This window comes from Achroia grisella, unplaced genomic scaffold (genome assembly GCF_030625045.1).
Source record: "Achroia grisella isolate CSIRO2021 unplaced genomic scaffold, CSIRO_AGI_Agris_v1 utg478, whole genome shotgun sequence".
In the NCBI taxonomy this organism is placed as follows: Eukaryota; Metazoa; Arthropoda; class Insecta; order Lepidoptera; family Pyralidae; genus Achroia; species Achroia grisella.
Genome location: NW_026712882.1, coordinates 4,128,953 through 4,155,021, shown reverse-complemented (window position 1 = coordinate 4,155,021; position 26,069 = coordinate 4,128,953). Strand labels below are relative to the sequence as shown.

The 26,069-nt window shown below is 36.3% G+C and overlaps 1 protein-coding gene across 1 annotated transcript in view; it reads left to right on the top strand.

Moving 5' to 3' along the window:
• The first annotated feature begins 7,554 nt into the window (after nt 1-7,554).
• Nucleotides 7,555-26,069, top strand: part of LOC131845703 (unconventional myosin-XIX) — a 47,353-nt gene continuing 28,838 nt past the window's right edge. The window contains exon 1 of the mRNA XM_059194805.1: nt 7,555-7,718. Within this exon, the coding sequence (XP_059050788.1) occupies nt 7,628-7,718 (91 nt within the window). The 5' untranslated portion in view covers nt 7,555-7,627. The remainder of the gene's footprint in view (nt 7,719-26,069) is intronic.

Sequence of the window (26,069 nt, the reverse complement as noted above, 5' to 3'; positions counted from 1 at the left end):
TTTCCAAAGATAATATATTTAGTGTACACTTTGCATATATTCAGTGTAAGTCGAACCTCTGACAGTGACTTTGACTTTCAAAGATTTGATCTGATCTGAGTTCAGATTGTGTAAAATGAATTTGCTCTTTTTATTTATTAATTTATTGCTTCTCACGTGGTATATTATAGATGTTATTACTATAAAGAATATAAGATATGTAATAAGAATAGGGTAGGATGTTGGCACAATCAAAGGTTTCGTGCTCCAGCCATTCCTTACATTGGCACATTATACCAAACAGCATAAAACATATTTTTAATAGGTACGTTCCTATCTATCTCTTTGTTCTTGCTAATTTCTGAAACGGCTGGACCGTCACTTTCAGAATCTCATACAATCATACCGTACACCATCATAAAATTTATTTTAAAAAAAATGCACGTCTAATCAAGCTTGTCACGGTCTGTCTGTTAGTTCTCTGAAACACCTGGACCGATTTTGACGGCACTATCGCTCTTAGATAGCTAATATTATAAGAAATAACTTATGCCGCTTTTATTATAGAAATTTTATTTATTTTAAATCCACGCGGACGAAGGTGCAGCTAGTAATATACAGTTTGCAACTGACATAGCATATATATATGCTATACCATATATGCACCAGCATATGACATACATAGCATATGCTGGTGGTCATTCTATTTTCCCAAGTTTGAATTTATAAATAAATCTGTATTATAGTATACATATATATTATAAATTTGAAAAGAATACGAGCTGAGGTCCTTGTCAGTTCTTCTCATCTCGAAATCATTCCGAACTGACGGTACATTTGACATATCATAAGAGTCTGTAACAGACCTACATGAATAAAGATATCTTGAATTTGAATTTGAATTACTTTTATGCAACAGTCGACCCCTGTCGGTCTGTCTTGGTAATCACTTGTTACTCGTAGAGCACAGCGCCACTACTGGCGCCACAGCGAGCAACTCTTGCGCACCATAACTATCACTCGCTATCACTCACTAGCTACTCCACACAACACTAGGTGGCGTTACTATCACGTTATCTTTTATGATATTGTAACTAGCGATAGCGATGGAGTTAACCTCTGTTTTTTTTTTTATGAAATAGCTCATGTTATTTGCTGTTAATAAAAGTTTTCTAGAAGTGAAATAATTTTGAAATCCATGAAGATTTCAGTTTTGAGATTATAATTTGCGAACGATAAACGAAATGTTTTCGTTTTGCATATCATTATTACTGTAAACCCAGATGGAATCAATGAATGATAATAATAATAATCTCAGAACAATTCACACAGCGCCATCTAGTCCCAAGTTAAGCCAGCTAAAGTTTGTGTTATGCAGCTGGCCTTTACAGTTTCACCGGACGATAGGGGGCGAGTGCAGATGGCACTCCAAACTCGCGGAAGGAGTTATGGAGCGGCTGAAGGCCAACTCCCGCCTGACGGATACGACTTTAGTCTGAGGGCACCGCTAGGGGTTCGAACCTCGGCTCAGGCCGTCGTAACATCGATCCCCGTTGAATTGGACGGGGGATCGATCGAAGGGGCGACTGGGGGCCGGTGAGGAGCGCCTGGGCGCGCTCAGGCGCCCGGTTGAATGCGCGATACGAGGTATGTGAGGTCGTCGTCTTCGCCGGCGAGGACGGTGTAAAAGTGTGGTCAGGGTGGAACAGGTGGGCCCGTGGGGAGGTTGACTACCGTTATGGGATCAATAATAATAATATAATTATATATGCAATGTAATAATTCATAATGTAACAATACAACTCAATGTAATGAAAACTGTGAAATTAGTAGTAGTGTAAGATTTATATAATTGTATATGCATATTGGTAAATGTAACTGGCTCTTAATAAAGATGGGTGACACTGCATGTTGTCAACTCACCCGGCCGGCCAGCGGTGGTTCTGGGCCAGACGGATAAGGTCTGCCTCGGTGCCACTGTTAGGCAAATTGTAACATCTCGGCTGGAGTTGTACAAAAGTGGAAATTAAAGAAATATAATAATATTAAAGTAAATTAAAAAAGGCACAGACGAATATGTCTGTGGAAAATTGTATTTAAAATAAAAAAAAAACTCAGGACAATTCACACAGTGCCATCTAGTCTCAAGTTAAGTCAGCTAAATACAAAATATTGGAATTTGCACAAAATGGATCTTATCAGACAAACGCAAGTTGAAGACTACAGAAAGGTAGTTTCCTGTAGGGCACACATTGTACTGTCTACCGGAAGGTTCATTAGAACACTTACAAAAATAACAATTTGACTCGTCGGGGGTTTAATTATACTTTATAACTTTTTTTGTTTGTATATTTGATGATTTGTAATTATCGGACAATGCGGTTTCAGACGAGCTTCCTCCCGCGTACACTTATATTGTGAATGACCTACCTGCTGAGGTTTTCCCACGAGAATACAGCATGGGGTTTTTCAAGAAGGATATATATTTTTTTTTTAAATAATAATAATAATAATAATAAACTCAGGACAATTCACACAGCGCCATCTAGACCCAAGTTAAGCTAGCTAGAGCTTGTGTTATGGGTACTAGATAACTGATACATATACATAGATATTTTTTTTTTGTAAATACATACATATTATACATAGAAAACACCCAGACCGATACAAACAATCATACTCATGAATACAATAATAAGGTTTCTTAAGGGTCGACAACGCGCACGTGATACGCCTGGTGTTTCAGGCGTCCATAGGCTACGGTAACCATTTACCATCAGACGGGCCGTATGCTTGTTTGCCACTATAGTAATAAAAAATATATTTGTTATTTTGATTACTTATTTAAAAACTTCATCATCTGTGACAAAAACTTCATCATCTGTGACACATGATGTGAATCATTACACTTAAAATGACTGTAATAAATATTTGCATATCGTTATTTAATAAAGTATGCAATTTACCAGACGGTGGGCCTTTATTGAGGCCAACGGGTCGTCGGTGCGAGGCTGTACAGCCAGTTTCCTAGGCACAATACTAATCGACGTCGGTTTCGTCCGTTTAAGCTGTAAAGACTAACAATCTAAATATATATATATAACTCAAAGGTGACTGACATAGTGATCTATCAACGCACAGCCCAAACCACTGGACGGATCGAGCTGAAATTTGGCATGCAGGTACATGTTATGACGTAGGCATCCGCTAAGAAAGGATTTTGATTAATTCTACCCCCAAGGGGATAAAATAGGGGATGAAAGTTTATATGAAACTTTGTCAATTTTAAACCGATCGGACTGAGACTTTGCTTGCATAATGCTACTATGACGTAGGCATCCCCTAAGAAATTATTTTGATAAATTCCATCCCTAAGGGGATAAATTAAGCCGAAGCCGCGAGCAAAAGCTATCTATTCCTTGAAGTCTGCCAAAGAATTACGAATATAAAAATATAATTAATTGTCTGTTTATTTGCTTGTTATAATGTCACACCTCGATCATAATCAAATTTGACAAATATAACGTCCGTAGTATTTGCAACTAGTGAGAAGTACATAGACTATTTTTATTAAAAAACTCTTTTGATATCAATATATTTATAGTTTAATTTTGTACTAGCTTTTGCCCGCGGCTTCACCCGCGTTAATTTATCCCTTAGGGGTGGAATTTATCAAAATCCTTTCTTAGGGGATGCCTACGTCATAGTAGCTTTGTGCATGCAAAGTCTCAGCCCGATCGGTTTAAAATTGACAAAGTTTCATACAAGCTTGTCCACCCCTAACAGTATTTTTTTATTTTTTGGGCAAAATTTTTTATTTATATATTTTTATTATTGACGACCTCGGTGGTCTAGCGGTCTAGCACACCGCTTTACGACCGATGGTCGCGGGTTCGATTCCTCGCACGGCACAAACATTTGTATTCATGAGTATGATTGTTTGTATCGGTCTGGGTGTTTTCTATGTATAATAGTATTTAAAAAAAAATATCTATGTATATGTATGAGTTATCTAGTACCCATAACACAAGCTCTAGCTAGCTTAACTTGGGTCTAGATGGCTCTGTGTGAATTGTCCTGAGATTATTAATTATATTATATTATTATTATTATTATGTGTAATTAAAAAACACATACAACCCTAAATTTTCACCCTTCTATCACCAACCCCTATTTTTTATAGCGTTATTAATTTATATGACAAACAAAGTTTGCCGGGACAGCCAGTTCAACTATAGTTGAAGTATAGTCAGCGGGCTGTACCGCTACACGTAACTATGGATGACAAGTTTTATGAATATCGAATACTCGTTATATACAGTTATGGAGATGCGGGCATACAATCATATTCATTAGTCGGCAATTTAAATAATTAAAAATAAAAATCTGTTAAACCATTTCTTAAATTGGGGCACACAAACACACAGAAACATAATTTGCATTAACAATTATTGTTTTACGGTTATATTACGTTGATAAATTAAATAAAAATATATATTCAATTGAGTTTCTTGCCAGTTCTTCTCAATTGGATCTATATACTGAACTGGACGGTAAAGAGAAAATATAATATAAATTTTTAATTGGCGCACACAAACAAACAAGTATACAATTTGCATTAACAATTATTGTTTTACGGTTGTATTACGTTGATAAATTAAATAAAAATATATATTCAATTGAGTTTCTTTCCAGTTCTTCTCAATTGGATCTATATACCGAACTGAAAAAATTATAATATAAAAATGTAACGTTCATAAGCCGCTAAAATGTGCTACGTGAAAAATATATTTTTGATTTTGAATTTGAATAAAGTTAGCTAGTAATAGTGTTTATTATATAATAAAATGTTCGACGTTCTTAGCGGCTAAAATGTGCTACACGAACAAATTATTTTGAATTTGAATAAAGTTTTTATTATATAACTATAGAGACAGAGATCGTTTATATATATACTGGCCACGCCTACGGATTCACACACATGAAATTTATAACCTATGTGTTATTCTGATGTGTACGCTATCTAGTCAATTTTAGTAGCTATTTATACTAGCTGTACCCGTGACTTCGTCTGCGTGGAATTTAACAAATAAGTTATTTAGATAATTTTTCTAAAATAAACGTAGCCTAAACTAGTTACTCCTTATTACATCAGCTACCTGCCAATAAAAGTCCCGTCAAAATCAACGAACAGATAGACAGACAAAAATTGTAATATATATATATAGTAATAATATATAGTACATAAATTGTTGTTTTGAATTTATTTAAGGGTAATTTCAATACATCCTTTGGTATCTTATTGTAAATTTTTATACCTATTCCAATAAAAGACGTATTGACTTTTTCTAAACGATACTTGGGGACAGCAAGTTTGTCTTTAAATCTAGTATTAATATTATAATAAAATTTGATGATACGATGCGACACTTTAGCTAGGATTGTATACGTCACTGTAACGGCAATTACTGGACCCAGCCGTCTATCGGTACACATCACGATACAAACATATATAAATCACTTATTTCATCACCCGCCGATACCCTGCATTCACGAATTATCGCTTTGCTGCATTCCAGTGGTCTAGTTACACCGGAAGAGTTTCCCTCCGATCGATCCCCCGTCCAATTCAAACGGGGATCGAAATTATGACGGCCTGAGCCGAGGTTGGAACCCCTAGCGGTGCCCTCACACTAAAGTCGTATCCGTCAGGCGCGAGTTGGACTTTAGCCGCTCCATAAGTCCTTCCTTTGGTTTGGAGTGCCATCTACACTCGCCTCCTATCGTCCAGTGAAGCTGTAAAGGCCAGCTGCGGACAACAGCAATAGAGCAGACAAATTAGTAAAGTAGTAATATAATAATAATAATAATAATCTCAGGACAATTCACACAGCGCCATCTAGACCCAAGTTAAGCTAGCTAAAGCTTGTGTTATGGGTCCTAGACAACTGATACAAATACATAGATAATTTTTTTTTTTCGTAAATACATACATATTATACATAGAAAATACCCAGACCGATACAAACAATCATACTCATGAATACAAATGTTTGTGCCGTGCGAGGAATCGAACCCGCGACCATCGGACGTAAAACGGTGTGCTAGACCGCTAGACCACCGAGGTCGTCAATATAGATATAATATCAATATAGATATAAGAATTATTTTCGACTGCTGCGACTGGTCTATACGTCACTGTAACGGCAACTAACGGACCCAAGCTGTCTATCGCCACACATTACGATACAAACATACATATGTACATCACTTATTTCATCATACGCCGATACCCTGCATTCAATTGTTGCATTGCTGCATTCTAGCAGTCGAGTTGCACCGGAAGAGTTATCGTCCGTGAGTAAAATACACCCAAATCTACGTTTAGTATATCTTATATATAAAATTCTCGTGTCACAGTTATCGTTCCCATACTCCTCCGAAACGGCTCGACCGATTCTCATGAAATTTTGTGAGCGTATTGAGTAGGTCTGAGAATCGGCCAACATTTATTTTTCATCCCCCTAAATGTTAGGGTAGTCCACCCCTACATTTTTATTTTATTTTAAGGCAAAACAACTTTTGCCTGGTACAGCTAGGTACATATAAAGATGTATGTCTGATAGAACAGAAAATGAAATTGTCTTTATTCAAATAGCAGTTTGTCTCGGAACAAAAAATAGTACGGTGAGACGCAGATTCAGACTAGGAACTCAGTCATGTATAAGAAAAAAATGCCTATTTTTGTTACTAACGAGTAAGTTGTCGGTTTTTATATAAATGTATACAGTAGCGCCGTCTGTCTGTATATACGTGTATACAAACGGCCGCCATTATGCACTTAGAAAGTTCAACATTGTCTAGCCTAGGCTTTCGAGCGTTAGATTTCAGTCGGGATTGGAAAAGGGCGAGGAGTGCGGGGTGAAGGCAGTGAGTTTCGTGCATAGCTTTCGGCGCGCGCGAGCTTACAAATAAATAAACCAGTTTCCGTTCCCCCCGCCCGCGCCCTCAACGCCTTGTGTTTCTTGCTATCTGTATCGGCCCGCGGCACTCGTGCAGCCTCCATCCACGCTGTATACAATATGTTTAAGGCACGAAATTTTGTCTTATCCCTCTTAGATTGCAGGTTTTATGTCTCAACGTTATTTTGCAGAAAAAAAAACAATTACATATAACAATAACAAAACTAAGTATGAATTGATAAAAGCTCACAAAAGTTTCAATCGTTAGGTAAGTTTGCTCGTGAGCTTTAAGCACTGCTTTCAGTTACTATTGCATTAACGTCGACGTTTGGAATGCTGCACGTTGTTACATTTTACTCGACATTTCCTCCCCGAACCTTCAACAGCTGGTCATTACTCATTACGAAGCAACATTCCTGCTATTTGTAGATTCTACCAAATAATATAGACACAGGTTTCGTAGTCGATTTGAGGTCGATCGCCTAATGATCTGGGCACCGCTTCTAGTTCGAAGTAGGTATCGCGGCATGCGGCGGCGGGGCGGGGCGAGGGGCGGGCGGCAGGGGGGTGAGCGGGCGGCGCGCGCGCAGGTTCGGCAGTACGCGGATACACGCGCTCGAGAAAGGTCGCCGCTGTCGGCAGGTAGCGGCGCGGCCGCGGAGTGTGATGAGAGCGCGCCGCCCGCCATGGCCACGCTCGGCCTTTCCAAGGTGTTCATCCTCGACAAGTACTTCACGGAGCTGCAAAAGTTTTGGGAAACGGAGAAGAAGCTGCAAGGTGAGCGAGCTAGCGCCGCCCCCCCGCCTGCCCTGCGCCCTGTGCGGAGCTTACGCTCGCCGCCCGCGCCTCCTCCGCTCCGCTCGCCGACGGGACCCTGTGATCGGTGTTATTTGTTTTCGTGCTCGTCCAGAACCACCGCGACTCACCTGTGTCTGTTGAACGTCATTCACCGAGTACAAACGTAATCCTGCTCGAAGGACCAATACTATAACGACAACGCGGCGCCTTATTAATTCTAGTTGCGTTTACTAAGACATCCGATTGTGATCCGTGATGACTCACTGAAATGTTCGTTTCCTTATAAACGCATCGATTAAGCCTCCGATAATCGATCAATTGAATCGATTAAGAATGTTTTTACCTTCGTATAAATAACCGTTTTTCCTTGTTTATTATGATCAACGACTATTAGACTAAGGTCTAAAGTCTATTAGGGGTAGCTATACTAAAAATTCTGAGGTGAATTTGTTTGTTTAGAAATAGAAATAATCTTTATTTAAATAAACTCATTACAAGCACTTTTGAATAGTCATATTTTGATTCTACCACTCATTCGGAATGCAGATTCATCACAAGAAGAATGAGCAAGAAACTTGTGTGTTGCTCTTTTTAATAGATGTTTTTTTTATATAAATAATTACAGTATAACAAGTATGAGGCATGCGATAATCAACATAGAAGTCGCTACGCACTCATTATTAATGTAATCAGATAATATTGTCAGTGCTATAGATTTAAAGTTTTTCTATAAAAACATTATTATCGTCAACGAATTCTTCAATGTTTGTTTGTTACGTTCTGGCACATTAACTACTTATCCAATATTCTAAACATTTACCAAAATTTAAGAAGATTGGTGTAACAATACAATACAATTTATTCATATCTACCTGTTCCCGCGACTTCGTCCGCGTCGAATTTTATTTTATTTTTCTAAAATAAAAGTAGTCTAAGTTACTCCTTATTACATCATCTACTGCTAAAATAAGTCCCGTCAAAATCGGTCCAGCCATTTCAGAGATTAGCCGGAACAAACCGAGACAGACGCATAAAAAAATATATTTTAGTGTCTGTACCAAAACTGTAGAAACGGTAATTTCACAAGACACTCCAGACACACAAACAGACACTCCAATTTTATTTATACGTAAAGATTTGTAGGGAGCTGAACTGTGAATTAATTTTATGCAGTTTCTATAAGGTGCCATTTTTAATTTAGTAGGGTCTCTTTATGTAAATTTGCAAACAGACAGACAGACAAAAATTGTAAAAAGTGTGATTTTGGTGTATGTACCGTGTTTATATTCATGTGTGTTGTTTTCGGCCTTCCTCTACCCTTATAACCATCCATATTCATATGTAACACCTTCTTTAGGATATGATCTTCATTCCTACGCATTACATGTCCATACCACGATAGACGATTACTCTTCAACCTCTCCGACACCGGCGCCACTTTCATACTTCCTCTGATGTAGGAACTCACGTATACTTCAAATATATCACGAACCGCGTATCTATACATATAAATAAAATTGGAGTGTCTGTTTGTAATATTGAAATAAACGTTTTTTACTACATGCATATGAATATAAATACGGTACATACACCAAAATAACATTTTTTTACGATTTTTGTCCGTCTGTTTGTTCCGGCTAATCTCTGAAATGGCTGGACCAATTTTGACGGGACTTTTATTGGCAGGTAGCTAATGTAATAAGGAGTAACGTAGGCTACCATTATATTAGAAAAATAATTTTTTTATTATTTTCCACGCGGACGAAGTCGCGGGAACGGCTGGTATAAAATAAAATCGCGGTCGCTGTCCGTCCCTATGTATGCTTAAATCTTTAAAACTACGCAACGGATTTTGAAGCGGTTTTTTTTAATCGATAGAGTGATTCAAGAGGAAGGTTTATATGTATAATACATGTACACCCGTGCGAAGCTAGGGCGAGTAGCTAGTAAAATATAAATATCTAATAGTTCATAAATGGCCACACTAATTTCGTTATGTGGCCTCACTGGTTTCGCATTCATACTACGTGAGGTTATCGAACGACGCAAATGCAATATATATATATATGTATATATCATATATATATACTATGCTGTCCCGACAAACGATGTTTTGCCGTATAAATTAATAACGCTATAAAAAATAGGGGTTGGTGATAGAAGGGTGAAAATTTGGAGTTCTATGTATTTTTTAATGAGACGAAACAAATAAATATAAGTAACAAATTATGCCTAAAAATTAAAAAAATAATGTTAGGGGTGGATTGCCTTATCACTTAGGGTAGATAGCCAATTCTCAGACCTACTGAATATGCATATAAAATTTCATAACAATCGGTCAATCCGTTTCAGAGGAGTATGCTAACTAACATTTGACACGAGAATTTTATATATAAGATTATGAATTATACTGAACTACAAAAATTTACGTCTGTACTTTACTTATAACTACTCACACAACGTTGTCCAACGTTGCGTATATATTTTTATAGTTTTATTTTGCACAGAAGCAATTAATTTCTTACGACCATGACATAACAATCGTTTACATTTTATTGTTGGATGTATGTATAATAATATGAACACGAGAATTTTATATATAAGATGTACATGAGTAACAAAATTACGCAAAACTGCATCGCAGGCCGCGGCGGCTAACGGCACGTAATATATAGTGGAGGGCTGCAGGGTGGGGGGCGGGGGGCGGGGGGCGGGCGCCGCACTACCTCCGGGCGCAGGCGCAGGTACGAGCGAGTACCTGCGCGGGCGCACAGGTAGCGCGGATATGTGTAACGTCGGTGCGCAGTTCAGAGAGTATTTGGACAATTTTCCTGTTATGAATATCTTGAGATGTATTTAATACTAGCTGTGCCCTCGACTTTGTCCGCGTGGAATTGAACTTTATTTTTCTAAAATATAAGTAACCTAAGTTACTCCTTATTACATCAGCTATCTGCCAAAAAATGTCCCCTCAAAATCGGTCCAGACATATCAGAGATTAGCCGGAACAAACAGACGGACATTAAAAAATTGTAAATATTTTTATTTTGGTGTATGTACCGTATTTATATTCATATGCATGTAGGAAGAAACGGTTATTTCAATATTACAAACAGATACTCCAATTTTATTTATATGTATAGATTTTCTGTTATACATGATTATGGATTCGTTTATAATCATAGTTATTTTTTTTTACATTGTTATTAGAATAGAATAGAAAGAATAGAAAATCATTTAGTCAAATAAACTTAATTTAAGCACTTTTGAATAGTCAACATTTTTTTAAATCTACCGTTTATTCGGAAAGCTGTCTCATCACAAGAAGAATAAGCAAGAAACTTGTGTGTTGCTCTTTTAAACAATCCTCGTAAGTTCACATTTTACAAGTCGAAACGTGTGAATACAAACTACCAACCAGCACTAATTTATTTAGGCTCAAATATAAAAACACAATAAAATTAAATCAGTCGTAGTGATAAGAGCAGACAAGTCCCTACAAGCAGCACTCGTTCTACTTTAAAAAGTATACATTTTTTATATGCAGTGCATTTAAAAAAATGTATATAATGATGAGTATGAACTATACGTATATATCATTATTTTTCTAAAATAAAAGTAGCCTCCTTAACTTAACGCTAGTTTTATTTTAGAAAAATAAATAATTAGACATATACTCAACATTTATAAATATTATGTATGTGTGTGTATGTATGTATGTGTGTGTGAGTGTGTGTGCGGCACGCGGCCGGCGTCCGGTGCAATTACCGGGCACCGGCGCGAGCGCATACTTTTTGCTCCCATCGCGACTCACCTGAGAACTACAACAATATGCAATCTGTCGATAGATGAAGCACTTTAATTTATACGTTGTTATATAAAGTGCAACAGTAATATCGCTTATTGAATTCCACAGTTTTTTTGTATAAATGTTACTCATTTATTAGATCTTATGGGATGACAGAGTACAATTACAATGTACCACTACTTGTCGTCATCACCAGGACTTCGTTTATAGGAAAAGTTTATTAGATTTTCTTCTCTTCTTCAACAATTCCTCATCGATTCGCCATCCAACTGAAACGGGAATGGAAATTACACAGTCCTGGGCCGAAGTTTGAATACCTATGCACAGTATCCATCAGGGAGTTGCCTTCAGATGCTCCAAAAGTCCTACCCGAGTTTTTTTTTTCTCTATTTTATTATTTCATTGAATTTGTGCTAATCGGTGGTTTGTATTCACACACTTAAACTTAAATTGTAAGTAAGAATAAATTATTTAAAAGAGCAACACACAAGTTTCTTGCTCGTTCTTCTTGTGATGAGACAGCATTCCGAATGAGCGGTAGATTAAAAAAAAAATGTTATGACTATTCAAAAGTACTTCAATGTAAGTTTATTTGAATAAATGATTTTCTATTCTATTCTATTATTCTATTCTAGGAGTGCTATCTGCACTCGCCTATCGTTCGGTGAAGCTGTAAAGGCCAGCTGCGGCTAACAGCATTAGAATTGTTTAAAAAAAGCAGTTCCATAAGTCCTTCTGTAGGTTTAGCGTGCCATCTCGCTGCATATCTTTTGGTGAAGCTGTAAAGGCCAGCTGCGGCCAACAACATTAGAACTGTTTGAAAAAAAGGAGCTTGCAACCAATAACTAATTGTAACTGTAAAATCTATTTACAACACGGAAGGTAAAACGTCACGTCACGTCTTGTCACGTCACGTCACCACTCTCGGCTGCTCACGACGTTTAGTTTTCGAGCACTTTCGCCGCCGGAATCGTTTGATGTCTTTGCAGAAACTGATTTTGTCAGCGAAAGTGACGCTCCATAACTAACAATTTTGTCACACTCCAGCATTTTTTATGTACTTTAGTATATGAAGCAACTTTTATTCCTCTTTTCTTACGGTTAGAGGGATAATAGGGCGTTAATTTGTGTACCATCGATACAAAACAAATATATATCTTATCTTAATAATATTAAAAATGTGAATGTTTGTAAGTATGTGTGTTTGTTACTCTTTAACGCAAAAACTACTGAATGGATTATATTGAAACTTTACAGTAATATAGCTTATACATCAGAATAATATATAGGCTATAATTTTCGAATTTAACGCGGGTAAAATCGCGGGCGCAGCTAGTATATTTATATTTCTAATTTGACTTTCGGGTAAAAAACGCTTATTAACAATCAAAATAACCGAGGGAAAGCGTTAGATTCTCACCCTGTAATATTGTTTTCAAATTAATATACATATATAGCAGTATGTATATATAGATATTAATACAAGAAATAACTTAAAAAGTAAAATAAAACAAGATAAATTTAAGAAAAGCAGACGGTATCGGTTTGTGGATGCGCGCAAATGAACTGCAGTACAAAAGACATCAACGCGTGACGCGTACAACTCACTACTGACACACCGCAAAATTAATGGCAGACTACAGACGCAAGTTATACTTACTACTGTAGACTTAACTATTTTTTTATTGGGTTGTTTGGGCTATTGTCATGTGCTTTAGACCTGTAGCACTGCCACCTACATAGATCTATTGTGCTCGACCTATTTCAAAGTTCGCTGCCTAGACCCGTCAGAGACAAGAATTGAAGGATATTTTTAGGAGCGATGGTTTTTATCTCCTCGGGAAAGAGTGTTTTTTTTTGGGTTGTTTGGGCTATTGTCAGTTGTTTGTAGCACTTGTAACACTGTCACCTGTAACACCTGTAACACTATTGTGCTCGACCTATTTCAAAGTTCGCTGCCTAGACCCGTCAGGGACAAGAATTGAAGGATATTCTTAGGAGCGATAGTTTTTATCTCCTCGGGAAAGAGTGTTTTTTTGGGTTGTTTGGGCTATTGTCAGATCTTTGTAGCATCTGTAGCACTGCGACCTACATAGATCTATTGTGCTCGCCCTTTTTCAGAGTTCATACCTAGACCCGCCAGGGACAAGAATTGAAGGATATTTTTAGGAGCGATGGTTTTTATCTCCTCGGGAAAGAGTGTAAACTTTCCAAAAGAGATATTTCGTTCATGAGCGGGCTATAACCACATAGAATGTATAGTGGCGTTTCCTCTTCAGTTTAGCAAAATCTGCAGATTCACTATCTTGTATTATTATTTTTTATTTTATATCTTCTTTCACAAGATAAAAAAAGGCCAAGGACGCAAAAAAAATAAAAATATTATAATATAAATTTTATTAAAAATGACCAAGTCACAATTAATTTATTATATTATTAGTGATGCCACTTGGCCAGTAATTGGCGAGTGATTCACATCCTGTCGCGTTCTTTAGACGATTCTTATTTTAAATATAATGAATTCAAATCTGGTATTTATATATTTCTATTTATTCAAAATCAAATGCAATTCAAAAATAATTTATTCATGTAGGACATACATATTACCCGCTTATGAACGTCAAATTTAATACATTATAATTTTAATTTTTTCCCTACCGTCCAGTTCAGTATATAGATCCAATTGAGAAGAATTAGCAAGAAACTCATTTGAATATTTAATTTTTTTTTTTAATTCAGGTCTTTTAAACTCGATGGCGCTGAGTGACTCCTGACTTGTTATTTAAAAATAAACTAAAATTTGTAAAACAATCTCTGCACGCATAAATATAAGCACATTTTCATGTAACATTTAACTGTTTCTAAATCCAGTATACTGTGATATTACCATGTTATCTCAGAGCTGATCTTGTCGCATTACTCAAATCAAACATCAATCTTATATGTTCGTGATAGAGTTCAAATTACGACCATTTTTAGTAGAATGTCTCCACATTTTGTGACTACAAAATATGGTATTTATGTGTGAGTAATAAAGTTCAAATTAGGATAATTTGTAGGGGTAAGTAGGGGGTAAGAGATGGAGCGGGGGAGGTATCGGCAAACATTTAGATTGATGCGACACCGTCCGCAGATCGCTATCGTTCCGCGAACTTCTCATACACAAATGTTGAACAACGGGTTTCTAAAACGTGTACTTGGATGGCTCATTGTGATCTGGAACATGAACCTCGAGAATATAATAAAATATATGTAGGATATTCTCATATTAAAATTCAAATATAGTATACTAACCAACCACCCCGGCTTCGCACGGGTGTACACGTATTATACATATAAACCTTCCTCTTAAATCACTCTATCTATTAAATAAACCGATTCAAAATCCGTTGCGTAGTTTTAAAGATTTAAGCATACTTAGGGACAGACAGCGACAGCGACATTATTTTATACTATGTAATGAGTAACATATAAAACACTTCCTTTGTTAAATAGCTTACTATAAAATTGAAGAATTTGTTAACGATAATAATGTTTTTAAAGAAAACTTAAAATCATTAGCGCTGACAATATTAACTGATTACACTAATAATGAGTGCGTAGCGATTTCTATGTTGATTATCGCATGCCTCTTACTTGTTATACTGTAATTATTTGTGTAAAAAAACATCTATTCAAAAGATCAACACACAAGTTTCTTGTTCATTCTTCTTGTAATGAATCTGCATTCCGAATGAGTGGTAGAATCAAAATATGACTATTCAAAAGTGCTTGTAATGAGTTTATTTGAATAAAGATTATTGCTATTTCTACTTGAATATTAAACACTAGTGGATAAAAGAAAGTGATATAATTTTTTTATCCGTTAATCAGACAGATAGATACGTTTCCAAATTTAAAATATGTATTTATCAGGGATGTTATGGATATGATCGGATACGGATAGGTTTCGGATATAGGAAAGATTATTAAACCGGATACGGATACGAATGCGGATATGAAATTATTTCTGATTATCCGTTAGTTTCAGATAAATTCGGTTACGGATATTAATTGTTAAAGGAATTCAAAAGTAAAATACAAATCTAAATATATATAACTCAAAGGTGACAGACATAGTGATGTATCAACGCACAGCCCAAACCACTGGACGGATCGGGCTGAAATTTGGCATGCAATGTTATGTTCTGACGTAGGCATCCGCTAAGAAAGGATTTTGATAAATTCTACCCCTAAGGGGATAAATTAACGCGAGCGAAGCCGCGGGCAAAATCTAGTTATTTATAAAAAAAAATGCACTATTTAATATTAATCACTGAGTATTCTCGCCAATTCCTTAAGCGGCTGAACAAAGCTCCAATCTATTTTTGCGTCAGATTACTACTAAATAGAGTATAGACGATGTAAAGGTTGCCTGTAAGAGATTGCTTAGCGATAAGGCCGCCTTTTGTACTCGTCATTGTTATACAAATTTGTATAGTAATTAATAGTTTCTGTAACTGGTGCAAAAAAGTGTAAAAAATAAAAATAAATAAAAAAAATAAAAAGAGCGCGGCGACGGTGAAACGCAAGTATTAGCATCGATTGGTGGCCGCCACCACCGCGGGGACGACTTACCACCGGTCTGACACTGTTTACATTGTATCTATACCTATAGAACTATAAATAAAACTGGAGTGTCTGTTTGTAATATTGAAATAACCGTAAATAAATAGTAGCTAATAAAATGGTTACATAACGTCTCCATTAGGCTCCGCCCCTACCCGATATTGTCCGAAACTCTTATTTCGGATTCGGATATTTTTTATTTCGGATATCCGATAGTTTCGGTTACGGTTACGGATCTCCTTAACATCCCCGATATTGATATTAAAACAAATATTGTACGAGTAATAACTTCTTTGTAGTGATAGGAAATTTAAATTAAATAAAAACTAGATTAATCTGACGCGTGTACGTTGTGGTTTTTTTTATAGAGGCGCGCCGCGCGGCCGGCTTCACTGCAAATCGATTGGAACTAGCTTGTATGTACAAACATGATTTACGAGGCTCCGCTGCCACGTAACTAATGGCTCGTGTCAACTGACGACGACAAATTCTTATCCTTACTAATATTATATATTAATATTATATGCGAAAGTAACTGTCTGTCTGTCTCGCTTTCACGCCAAAACTACTGAACCGATTTAAATTAAATTCAACTCTCAATTAAATTCACCACTGATTGTCCAGACCCTGAGAATGGGTATAGGCTACATTTTAATGCCAATAAAGGGTTGTAAGGGGTTGAAAGGGGGGATGAAAGTTTGTATGGATGTATTATCATTTTAAAAGCTAGAAGTTTGAATTGTTTTAAGTTGCTGTTGAATATAAAAATTAAGGAGGTGAAATAAAATAGGGGATGAAAGTTTGTGGTATTGTCATTTTTAAAGCTAGATTATTGAAACTTATGTTTTAGGTTGGTTGGCTGACTGAATATAAAAATTAAGGGGTTCTGAAATGACGATTTTCCATACAAACTTTCATCCCCTTTTTTTACATAGGGGATGAAAGTTTGTATGAAAAACTGACATTTTTAAAGCTGAATGAAACTTTTAGAATCGCTTAGATTATTTATTATAATTTTTTTATTTGGTCAAGGTCACCGTACCCGGACGAAGTCGCGGGCATGGCGTCTATAAATGTCCGCTTCCTGATTCTGAAACCAACAACATCATTGCCTTGCCTTTATCCCATTAATTTGGTCCCTACAATATGGTCAAGCATAATGATGGCTGGCTCATCCGTCATACTCGTGAACGAGTGCTGTTTTTAGGGACTGGTCTGCTCTAATCAGTACGACTGATTTCCTCTTATTTAGTTGTTTAACCAGTTGGTTGTATATTTAATATTTTCTCTATTTGAGTATTTAATTGAATTAGTGCTAATTGGTTGTTTGTATTCACACACTTCAACGTAACAATAAAATTATTTAAAAGAGCAACACGCAAGTTTCTTGCTCGTTCTTCTTGTGATGAGATAGCTTTCCGAACGAGCGGTAGATTAAAAAAAATGTTATGACTATTCAAAAGTGCTTCAATGTAAGTTTATTTGAATAAATGATTTTCTATTCTATTCTATTCTATTCTAAAGTAGGAAATGAAGTGGAAATTCTTCATTGGTCGTACATTCTACGCGGACAAAGTCGCAGGCACAGCTAGTTACGTATCAAATGTAGTGAATGTCGTATATGCACGGATTGTACATCTCTAAAAGATGCGTAGTCAGTGTCTAAAGTTCAAAACTCATGAGTCACCAGTTAACAATTTTGCTGCCTTCGTTGCTGATTTCTATCCGTATAATCTACCGCGCATTCGGAAAGCTGGCTCATCACAAGAAGAACGAGCGAGTAACTTGCGTGTTGCTCTTTTAAATAATTTTATATATATTTTTTTTATTTAATATTTTACGGCTCTGGATAGCTCCTTTTTAGCCCAACATAAAATACAAAACCTAAAAAAAAATTATAATTTCTTCCCAGTGTTGGAAATAAATTTATATAAAGTCTTGAATAGTGCAGGCCTTGATAAGATCTCTTCTAGAGACTTCGGTACTTCATTAATATGCTCTTGAATCTCGTGAATGAGTAATAATCTGTCGAGTCCGTATTTTCTACATTTGAATATAATATGATTCAAATCTTCATCTTCATTGCAGTGAGGACATTTTGGGTTGTGAACCATTTTCGTTTATATTAAATACTTTATTTGCCAAAACGTGGGTACAAATTAGTTCCTATAATAAAACACTTAAAAGACCATATTTGTCCATAACAAGCATTTCGTTTAAAAGCTGTTAATTTTCAATTACAAACAGATACTCCAACTTTATTTATTTGTACATATGTTACACGACTTTCTACTTAAATTTAATTTAACCAAAAGTCTTACTATGTAACATTGTGAACGCGGAAGTTTGTGAGTATAGATGTTTGTTACTCTTTCACGCAAAAACTACTGAATGGATTTTAATGAAACTTTATAATAATATAGTTTATACATCAGAATAACATATAGGCTATAAATTTCACGCGGATAAAACCGCGAGCATAGCTAGTAGTTCATATTCCTATTTAACATACGTCTATGTACATGTTATCCTAAATCATTGACTCATGCCTGTTGCTATACAACTGGTCTAACTATACAACTAAACAATCTATACATATAAATAAAATTTGAGTGTCTGTTTGTAATATTGAAATAATCGTTTTTTACTACATACGGTACATACACCAAAATGATATTTTGTACAATTTTAGTCTGTCTGTCTGTGTGTTCCGGCTAATCTCTGAAATAGCTGGACCGATTTTGACAGGACTTTTTTTGGCAGGTAGCTGATGTAATAAGGAGTAACTTAGGGTACTTTTATTTTAGAAAAATTAAGTTAAATTCCACACGGATGAAGTCGCGTGTACAGCTAGTTATACAATAATGAAACTAATCATTCAACAATTTGTAAATTTTAAGGATATAGAACCAATGATCTAGTATTTTAATAAATCGCGAGGCGCGTGTCGAATAACCGAACTTAGGTCGGTTTTTGCGCACTGAGTCAACATGAGTCAACACTCACCGCGTTCTCACGGTCACCATTCTCACCACAGTAAACTAATGTCTTAAAATAAGTAAACAATCATTTCGAGATATATACAGTTCGCTCTTCATTTGATAGTCTCGGCTTAGCGGTTACACTCCGCCTTACTTCCGATGAAGCAAGTTTGATTCCTCGTACCGTACGTACATTTGTATTTATGATTACGATGGATGCTCTGGGTGTTTTCTATGTATATATATATATATATATATTTCTATGTATATTATGTATGTATTTACAAAAGTATTATAAGTATATAGATCAGTTGTCTAGTAACTTTTGTAGTGTATGTGGAAACACTAGCGGTTTATTATTGAGTGTACACGGCCTGCCGTGCGCAAGGGCCGTGCGCAAGCGCCGCGGAGTAAAGACGTGGAGCTGTGGCTAACGAGCCGATATTATGTCGATAACAACTTACACAACAGGAGATACAACAAGACATAAATAACAAATAAGTGAACACTATATCCATAACACAAGCTCTGTTTAGCTTGGGACTAGATGGCGCTATATGATTTTTTGAGGGTTATTGTTATAAATTTCCGTATTTATTTTCAGATGATTTCAAATCGTAATGTATATTAATATTAGGTTGACTTCTCAGTAAACTTTGTTTATCTGTCTTTACCCAGATATATCTGATTTGTTAGAAGAGTCGGCTACCCTTATTCTCTCCTACCTTTTCTATTATTGCGACATTCATTACCATTACATCGCTTCATCCTGACAATAATAATAATAATAACAATAAATTTCTCTCCCTGGGGCCCTGAACCCCGGCCGACTGTGCTTCTGCCGGGGGTAAGTTGCCATCTCCTCTCCTTAAGAGGGGAGATGAGAATTTTTGTATAATAATAAAAATAATAATAATAATCTCAGGACAATTAATACAGCGCCATCTAGACCCAAGTTAGGCTAGCTAAAGCTTGTGTTAGGAGTACTAGATAACTGATACAAGTACACAGATAATTTTTTTTTCGTAAATACATACATATTATACATAGAAAACACCCAGACCGATACAAACAATCATACTCATGCATACAAAAGTTTGTGCCGTGCGAGGAATCGAACCAGCGACCATCGTAAAGCAGTGTGCTAGACCGCTAGACCACCGAGGTCGTCAATGTATTGTTTGGGGACAATGATAAGTTCCCAAACAATAAAAAAACAGTATACTCTCCTGCACTTTATTGGTACCTAAAATTAGAAACATGCAAACGCTGTATCACAACGTTTCGTTCCTCGCAAAAGGCTTTACTTACAGTGCAATCTCTATGAGGAAATACTATAATAATTCAGGGAAATGATACTACAAAAAAATTATAACTCCAATAAAATCTTCTTACAGCAGGCCATCTTTGTCGTTGAGAGTCTGCGGTCACAATACGCACTATACCATGTGCGCTGTAGTATGGCGCGGACGACAGTTTCATTAACGTTTCGTTTCACTCATAAAAGTTGGCGCGATTAACAAATTATGACTTAGTATTTCAGCTGTACTACATTTGTAATATATTAAATCATTATGTATATTGACGACCTCGGTGGTCTAGCGGTCTAGCACACTGCTTCACGTTCGATTCCTTGCACAGCACAAACATTTTGTATTCATGAGTATGATTGTTTGTATCGGTCTGGGTGTTTTCTATTTATAATATGTATGTATTTACGAACAAAGAAATTATCTATGTATTTGTATCAGTTGTCTAGTATCCATAACACAAGATTCAGCTAGCTTAACTTGGGTCTAGATGGCGCTGTGTGAATTGTCCTGAGATTATTATTGTTATGAACAGAGATTAAGTGCATAGCAGTTTCTATGTTGATTGTCGCATATCTAATCCTTGTTAATGTAAATCTAATTAAAACAATATTGATTTAAAAGAGCAACACACAAGTTTCTGGCTCGTTCTTCTTGTGATTAGTCTACGTTCCGAATGAGCGGTAGAATAAAAAAATCTGACTATTCAAAAGTACTTATATAAAGTTTATTGTTATATAAGTACTTCATTTCTATTTCTGTTAATAACTAGTAACTTAAATTTAACGTAGCCAGAATATTCTAGTAGGTATAGAAATAAAAGCAACTGTCAACCGGGCCATGTTACAGCGCACACAGTATAGAGGGCCATCAGAGGCAACCGCCACTGCCCCGGGCGCCGCCGCTAGTTTCCGTTCACTGCCCGGTGCCGCTAATGATCTCTTCTGTATTTTTATTGTCGGTTCTAGTTTAAGTTCTTTCAGCTCTGATCGAAACGGTTAATCGAAATGAGGAGAATTTTTGATGGAGTCTGTTTGTTCCTGAATTCTTTCACAATGAGTCTTTGTATTTCTCTACGAGTAATAACATACGGTTGCGAAACGTGGACGCTAACCGCCGAAAGGGTCAACATGCTACAAGGCAACCAAAGAGCAATCTATGCTCGGTATCTCCCTTCGAGACAGACTGCGGAACACTGAGATCAGAAGTCACACTGGAGTTACCGACATCATCCAAAGAATCACACAGCTAAAGTGGCGTTGGGCTGGTCATGTATGTCGAAGTAATGACGACAGATGGACATACAGATCCCTAATGTGGCGACCTAGGATGGGAAGCAGAAGCGTAGGCAGATCAACCGCTAGATGGTCTGACGACATCAGGAAGACGGCAGGGCGGACCTGGACAAGATGCGCCACAGATGGAACTAAGTGGAAAACTATGCAAGAGGCATATGTCCAGCAGTGGACTACTTTATGCTGAAAGAGACACATGAACACAACATTGTTCTTGTCATAAAGTGTAGCAAAGTTGCTCGGAATATGATTTGAGTCATCCCCGTCTCTAGAATTTATTAGTGTAGTTAATGATGTTTATAATAACAGCAGTTAGTTTAGTATGTCATGTTTTAGTGTTTTAAAATTTAATATGCCAAATTATTAATTACAAATATATCTAAATAAATATCTAAATATATATAACTCAAAGGTGACTGACTGACATAGTGATCTATCAACGCACAGCCCCAACCACCGATGAATCGGGCTGAAATTTGACATACAGATAGATGTTATGACGTAGACATCCGCTAAGAAAAGATTTTGATTAATTCTACCTCCAAGGGGATAAAATAGGGGATGAAACTTTGTCAATTTTAAACCGATCAGGCTGATAGTTTTCATGCATAAAGCTACTATGACGTAAGCATCCCCTAAGAAAGGATTTTGATAAATTCCACCCCTAAGGGCATAAAATAGGGAATGAAAATTTGTATAAATCTTCATAGATTTTGTAGGCCCTAATTTTTTACACACGCTAAACAAAAGTAAAGCCGCAAAAACTACACCTAACTAATACTTACTACTACGCAAGCGAAGCCGCGGGCAGAAGCTAATGATAATATATTTAAATAAAAACAACAAACACAAAACAAGAATAAACTTGAGTCTAAAATCGAGTCTTCATCACATACAGTTTTGTTTTAGGTTAAAAAAATACTTTATTACAACTCTAAGAATTCAAATTTGCTTATTCTCATTAAAAAAAGGAACAACATTTCTCGTAGATAATTTAAATTCTTCAAATAGTAGGCGCTGATATCCAGTGACGAGATAGAATACGACAATCTGCGACAATCATAATGTAAGATTTCATACTGACCCGGCATAGCTGTTTTTTTCTAAAGCCATCAATATTCTATAATTTCACACGCATTACGCGTCTGCAACACGATGGGCATTCCATGGATGACGGAGAGCGTGTTGACATTGTAGCACTACATCGCGAATGCTGAGCTGCACGTGCAGAAAGTAAAAGCCCTAGCGCGCATTCCGGGCACGCGCAGCGCGTGCTCTGCGCGTGCGACGTTTTTTCAGACGCCGCGCCGCCCGACTCTATTCCCTAGTCCGGTGACATTTAAGACACTTTTAAATCACCCAACGTGTTGTGAATCATTTATAGGTCACTAGGAACTTGTTCCGGCTTCACACGGATACGTTGTAATGTTATGTAATTTAGGTTAAACTCCATTTTCCGCAATTGGCCTCTCATCTGGGCCATAGAGCGCAGAAGTCTCCTGGTGTCTTCACAGGCTTCACGGAGCGACCTCACCGTTCCGAGGATTTGATTACGTTGTGTGTCCACTGCTACGCACTCCAGGATTACGTGAGCAGCCGTTTCCTCGGCTAAAAGCAGCCCCGGCACAGGGGACTGTCTGTAGCACCTATTGTGTACAGATGTTTGTTTAAGGGACAGTGGCCCGTCATTGTCCCTATCATTATTTTTATGTTGTGCCTGTCCAGATTTAGTAGGCGTTTTGTCATTCGCTGGTTTGTTTTAGGAATTGCTACTTTTGATTGTTGCACGGATACATTACAATTCTTTGAATTTCTCGGTTTGTTCTATACCTTAACACCCTAAAATATGGTCGAGCGTAGTGATGGCTGGCTCATCCGTTATACTCGTGAATGAGTACTGCTTGTAGGGACTGGTCTGCTCTAATCTCTACGGCTGATTTCATATTTCATTTATTAACCAATGTAAAAAACTTCTTTACATACGAGTATATGGCAAGTCATAACATCAGTTCATATTTATATAAATTCAATCTAATTACAATTACATTAATAAATATAATTATATTAATTAAATGCGTACACAATATAACTAATAACATAATATGTTTCGTAGTCATAATTACGACATAATTATATTTAGGTCTAAATAATCTGTAATATTATAAAAAGGATGTTTTTCAATAAAAGAGATTACTCTTATTTAGTTCCTTAACCAGTTGGTTGTATATTTAATATTGTTTCTATTTGAGTATTTAATTGAATTAGTGCTAATTGGTAGTTTGTATTCACACACTTCAACTTAACAATAAAATTATTTAAAAGAGCAACACGCAAGTTTCTTGCTCGTTCTTCTTGTGATGAAACAGCTTTCCGAATGAGCGGTAGATTAAAAAAAAATGTGATAACTATTCAAAAGTGCTTCAACATTTTTACTACCTAATTGTCTTATACTAAATATCCTTAAGTTGTGTACTACAATGTAAAAAACCTCTGTTACCAAACAGTTATTTTTCCTATTTTTAAACTTTAGTACACATACACAAACTGCTGTCACCTATCTACATTGACATCGCTGTTACTCCAGTCAACTCGTGACCACGGCTAGTACAACCTAGTCCAAACATCAAGAGAAATACCTTTATTTGCCATAAAATTATTTATGTTAAAACCTGTTTATTATTAATTATCTGTGCCCAGCTCCTACCGCGCAGCGCACGCAACGGAAGTCCTCATATATGAATAATTTTCCTTGTTTTTGCAACATTCACTGTTGTATCGCTTCTATTGAATGTTGCAAAAATGGGAAATACCCGCAAATTTGAGAGTTTGCCCCTACTTTTATCCCCTTAAGGGTGGTATTTATCAAAATCCTTTCTTAAAATATGCCTACGTCATAGTAACTTTATGCATGCAAAGTCTCAGCCCGATCGGTTTAAAATTGACAAAATTTCATACAAACTTTGATCCCCTATTTTATCCCCTTCATTGGTTTGGGTTTGGTTTGCGTTGATAGATCACTATGTCAGTCAGTCACCTTTGAGTTATATATATATTTAGTTCGAACTAGTCGTTCCAACAAACAAACATATCAGTTTTATAATATTAGCATAACTGAGAACAGGGATGAATGAAAGATAAAAACATGTTACGACGATCCCAAAAGAATAGGATAAGGAAAAGGCAGATTATGATGATGGTGGTGATGATGATGGCGGTGATGATGGTGATGGTGATGATGGTGGCGATGATGATGGTGATAATGATGATGAAGATGTAAATAATAGATATTTTCCTATTTACTCGTACAAACTATACTCCCGCGTTTGTAAATTGGCGTATTATCCAGTACAAACATAGGCCAATGGATGAGTGTCCGAGCAGCGTACAGTCGGCATCCGGCACTCACCATCACTGCATTCACCTGTAGAAACCGGTCGCAGCCGCGGGCTCCCTCCCTGTGAACGTCCTCTTCATGCCCACCAGCCTCATTACACTCTACGTCTCGAAAATTGACAGGCTGTCCAATACATTACCACTTTACTGACGCTTGTAACTATACAAACTATAGATATGCAGCAACGCATCACTGGTCTGCCCTAATCATCACGATTAATTTAAACTTTGCGTATTTAATATTAGACCCTAATAAATTAGTGGTAGCTGGTAGTTTGTATTCACACGTTTCGACTTAAAAATGTAAAGTTACAACGATTATTTGAAAGAGCAACACTCAAGGTTCTTGCTCGTTCTTCTTGTGATGAGACAACTTTCTGAATTAGCGATAGATTAAAAGAAAAATAACTGACTATTCAAAAGTGCTTAAATTAAGTTTATTTGAATAAACGGTTTTCTATTATATTTGCTATGCCCGCTGTTTCATCCACATGAAATTTATAGCCTATGTTATTCTGATATATTACTGCAAAGTTTCATCACAATTCGTTCAGTAGTTTTTACGTGAAAGAGTAATAAACTTTCATATTTACAAAATTACAAAATTTCAAACATTGTAAATAAACTGGCGTTTAAAAAAAATCTATTGAGTTTCTTGTCAGTTCCTCTCAACTGGATCTATGTACCGAACTAGACGATAGGAAAAAAAAGTTATATTGTGAAAACTTGACGTTCATAAGCAGCTATAATATCCTACATGAATAAACGATTTTTGAATTTTGAAATAATATATATATAATTTCAAAATTCAAAAATCGTTTAGTCATGTCAGGCTATAAATTTCATATATAAAGAACTAGCTGTTCTCGCGACTTCGTCCGCGTGGAATTTAACTTCATTCATTGTGCATAACGCACCTTTTATATGATAATTAT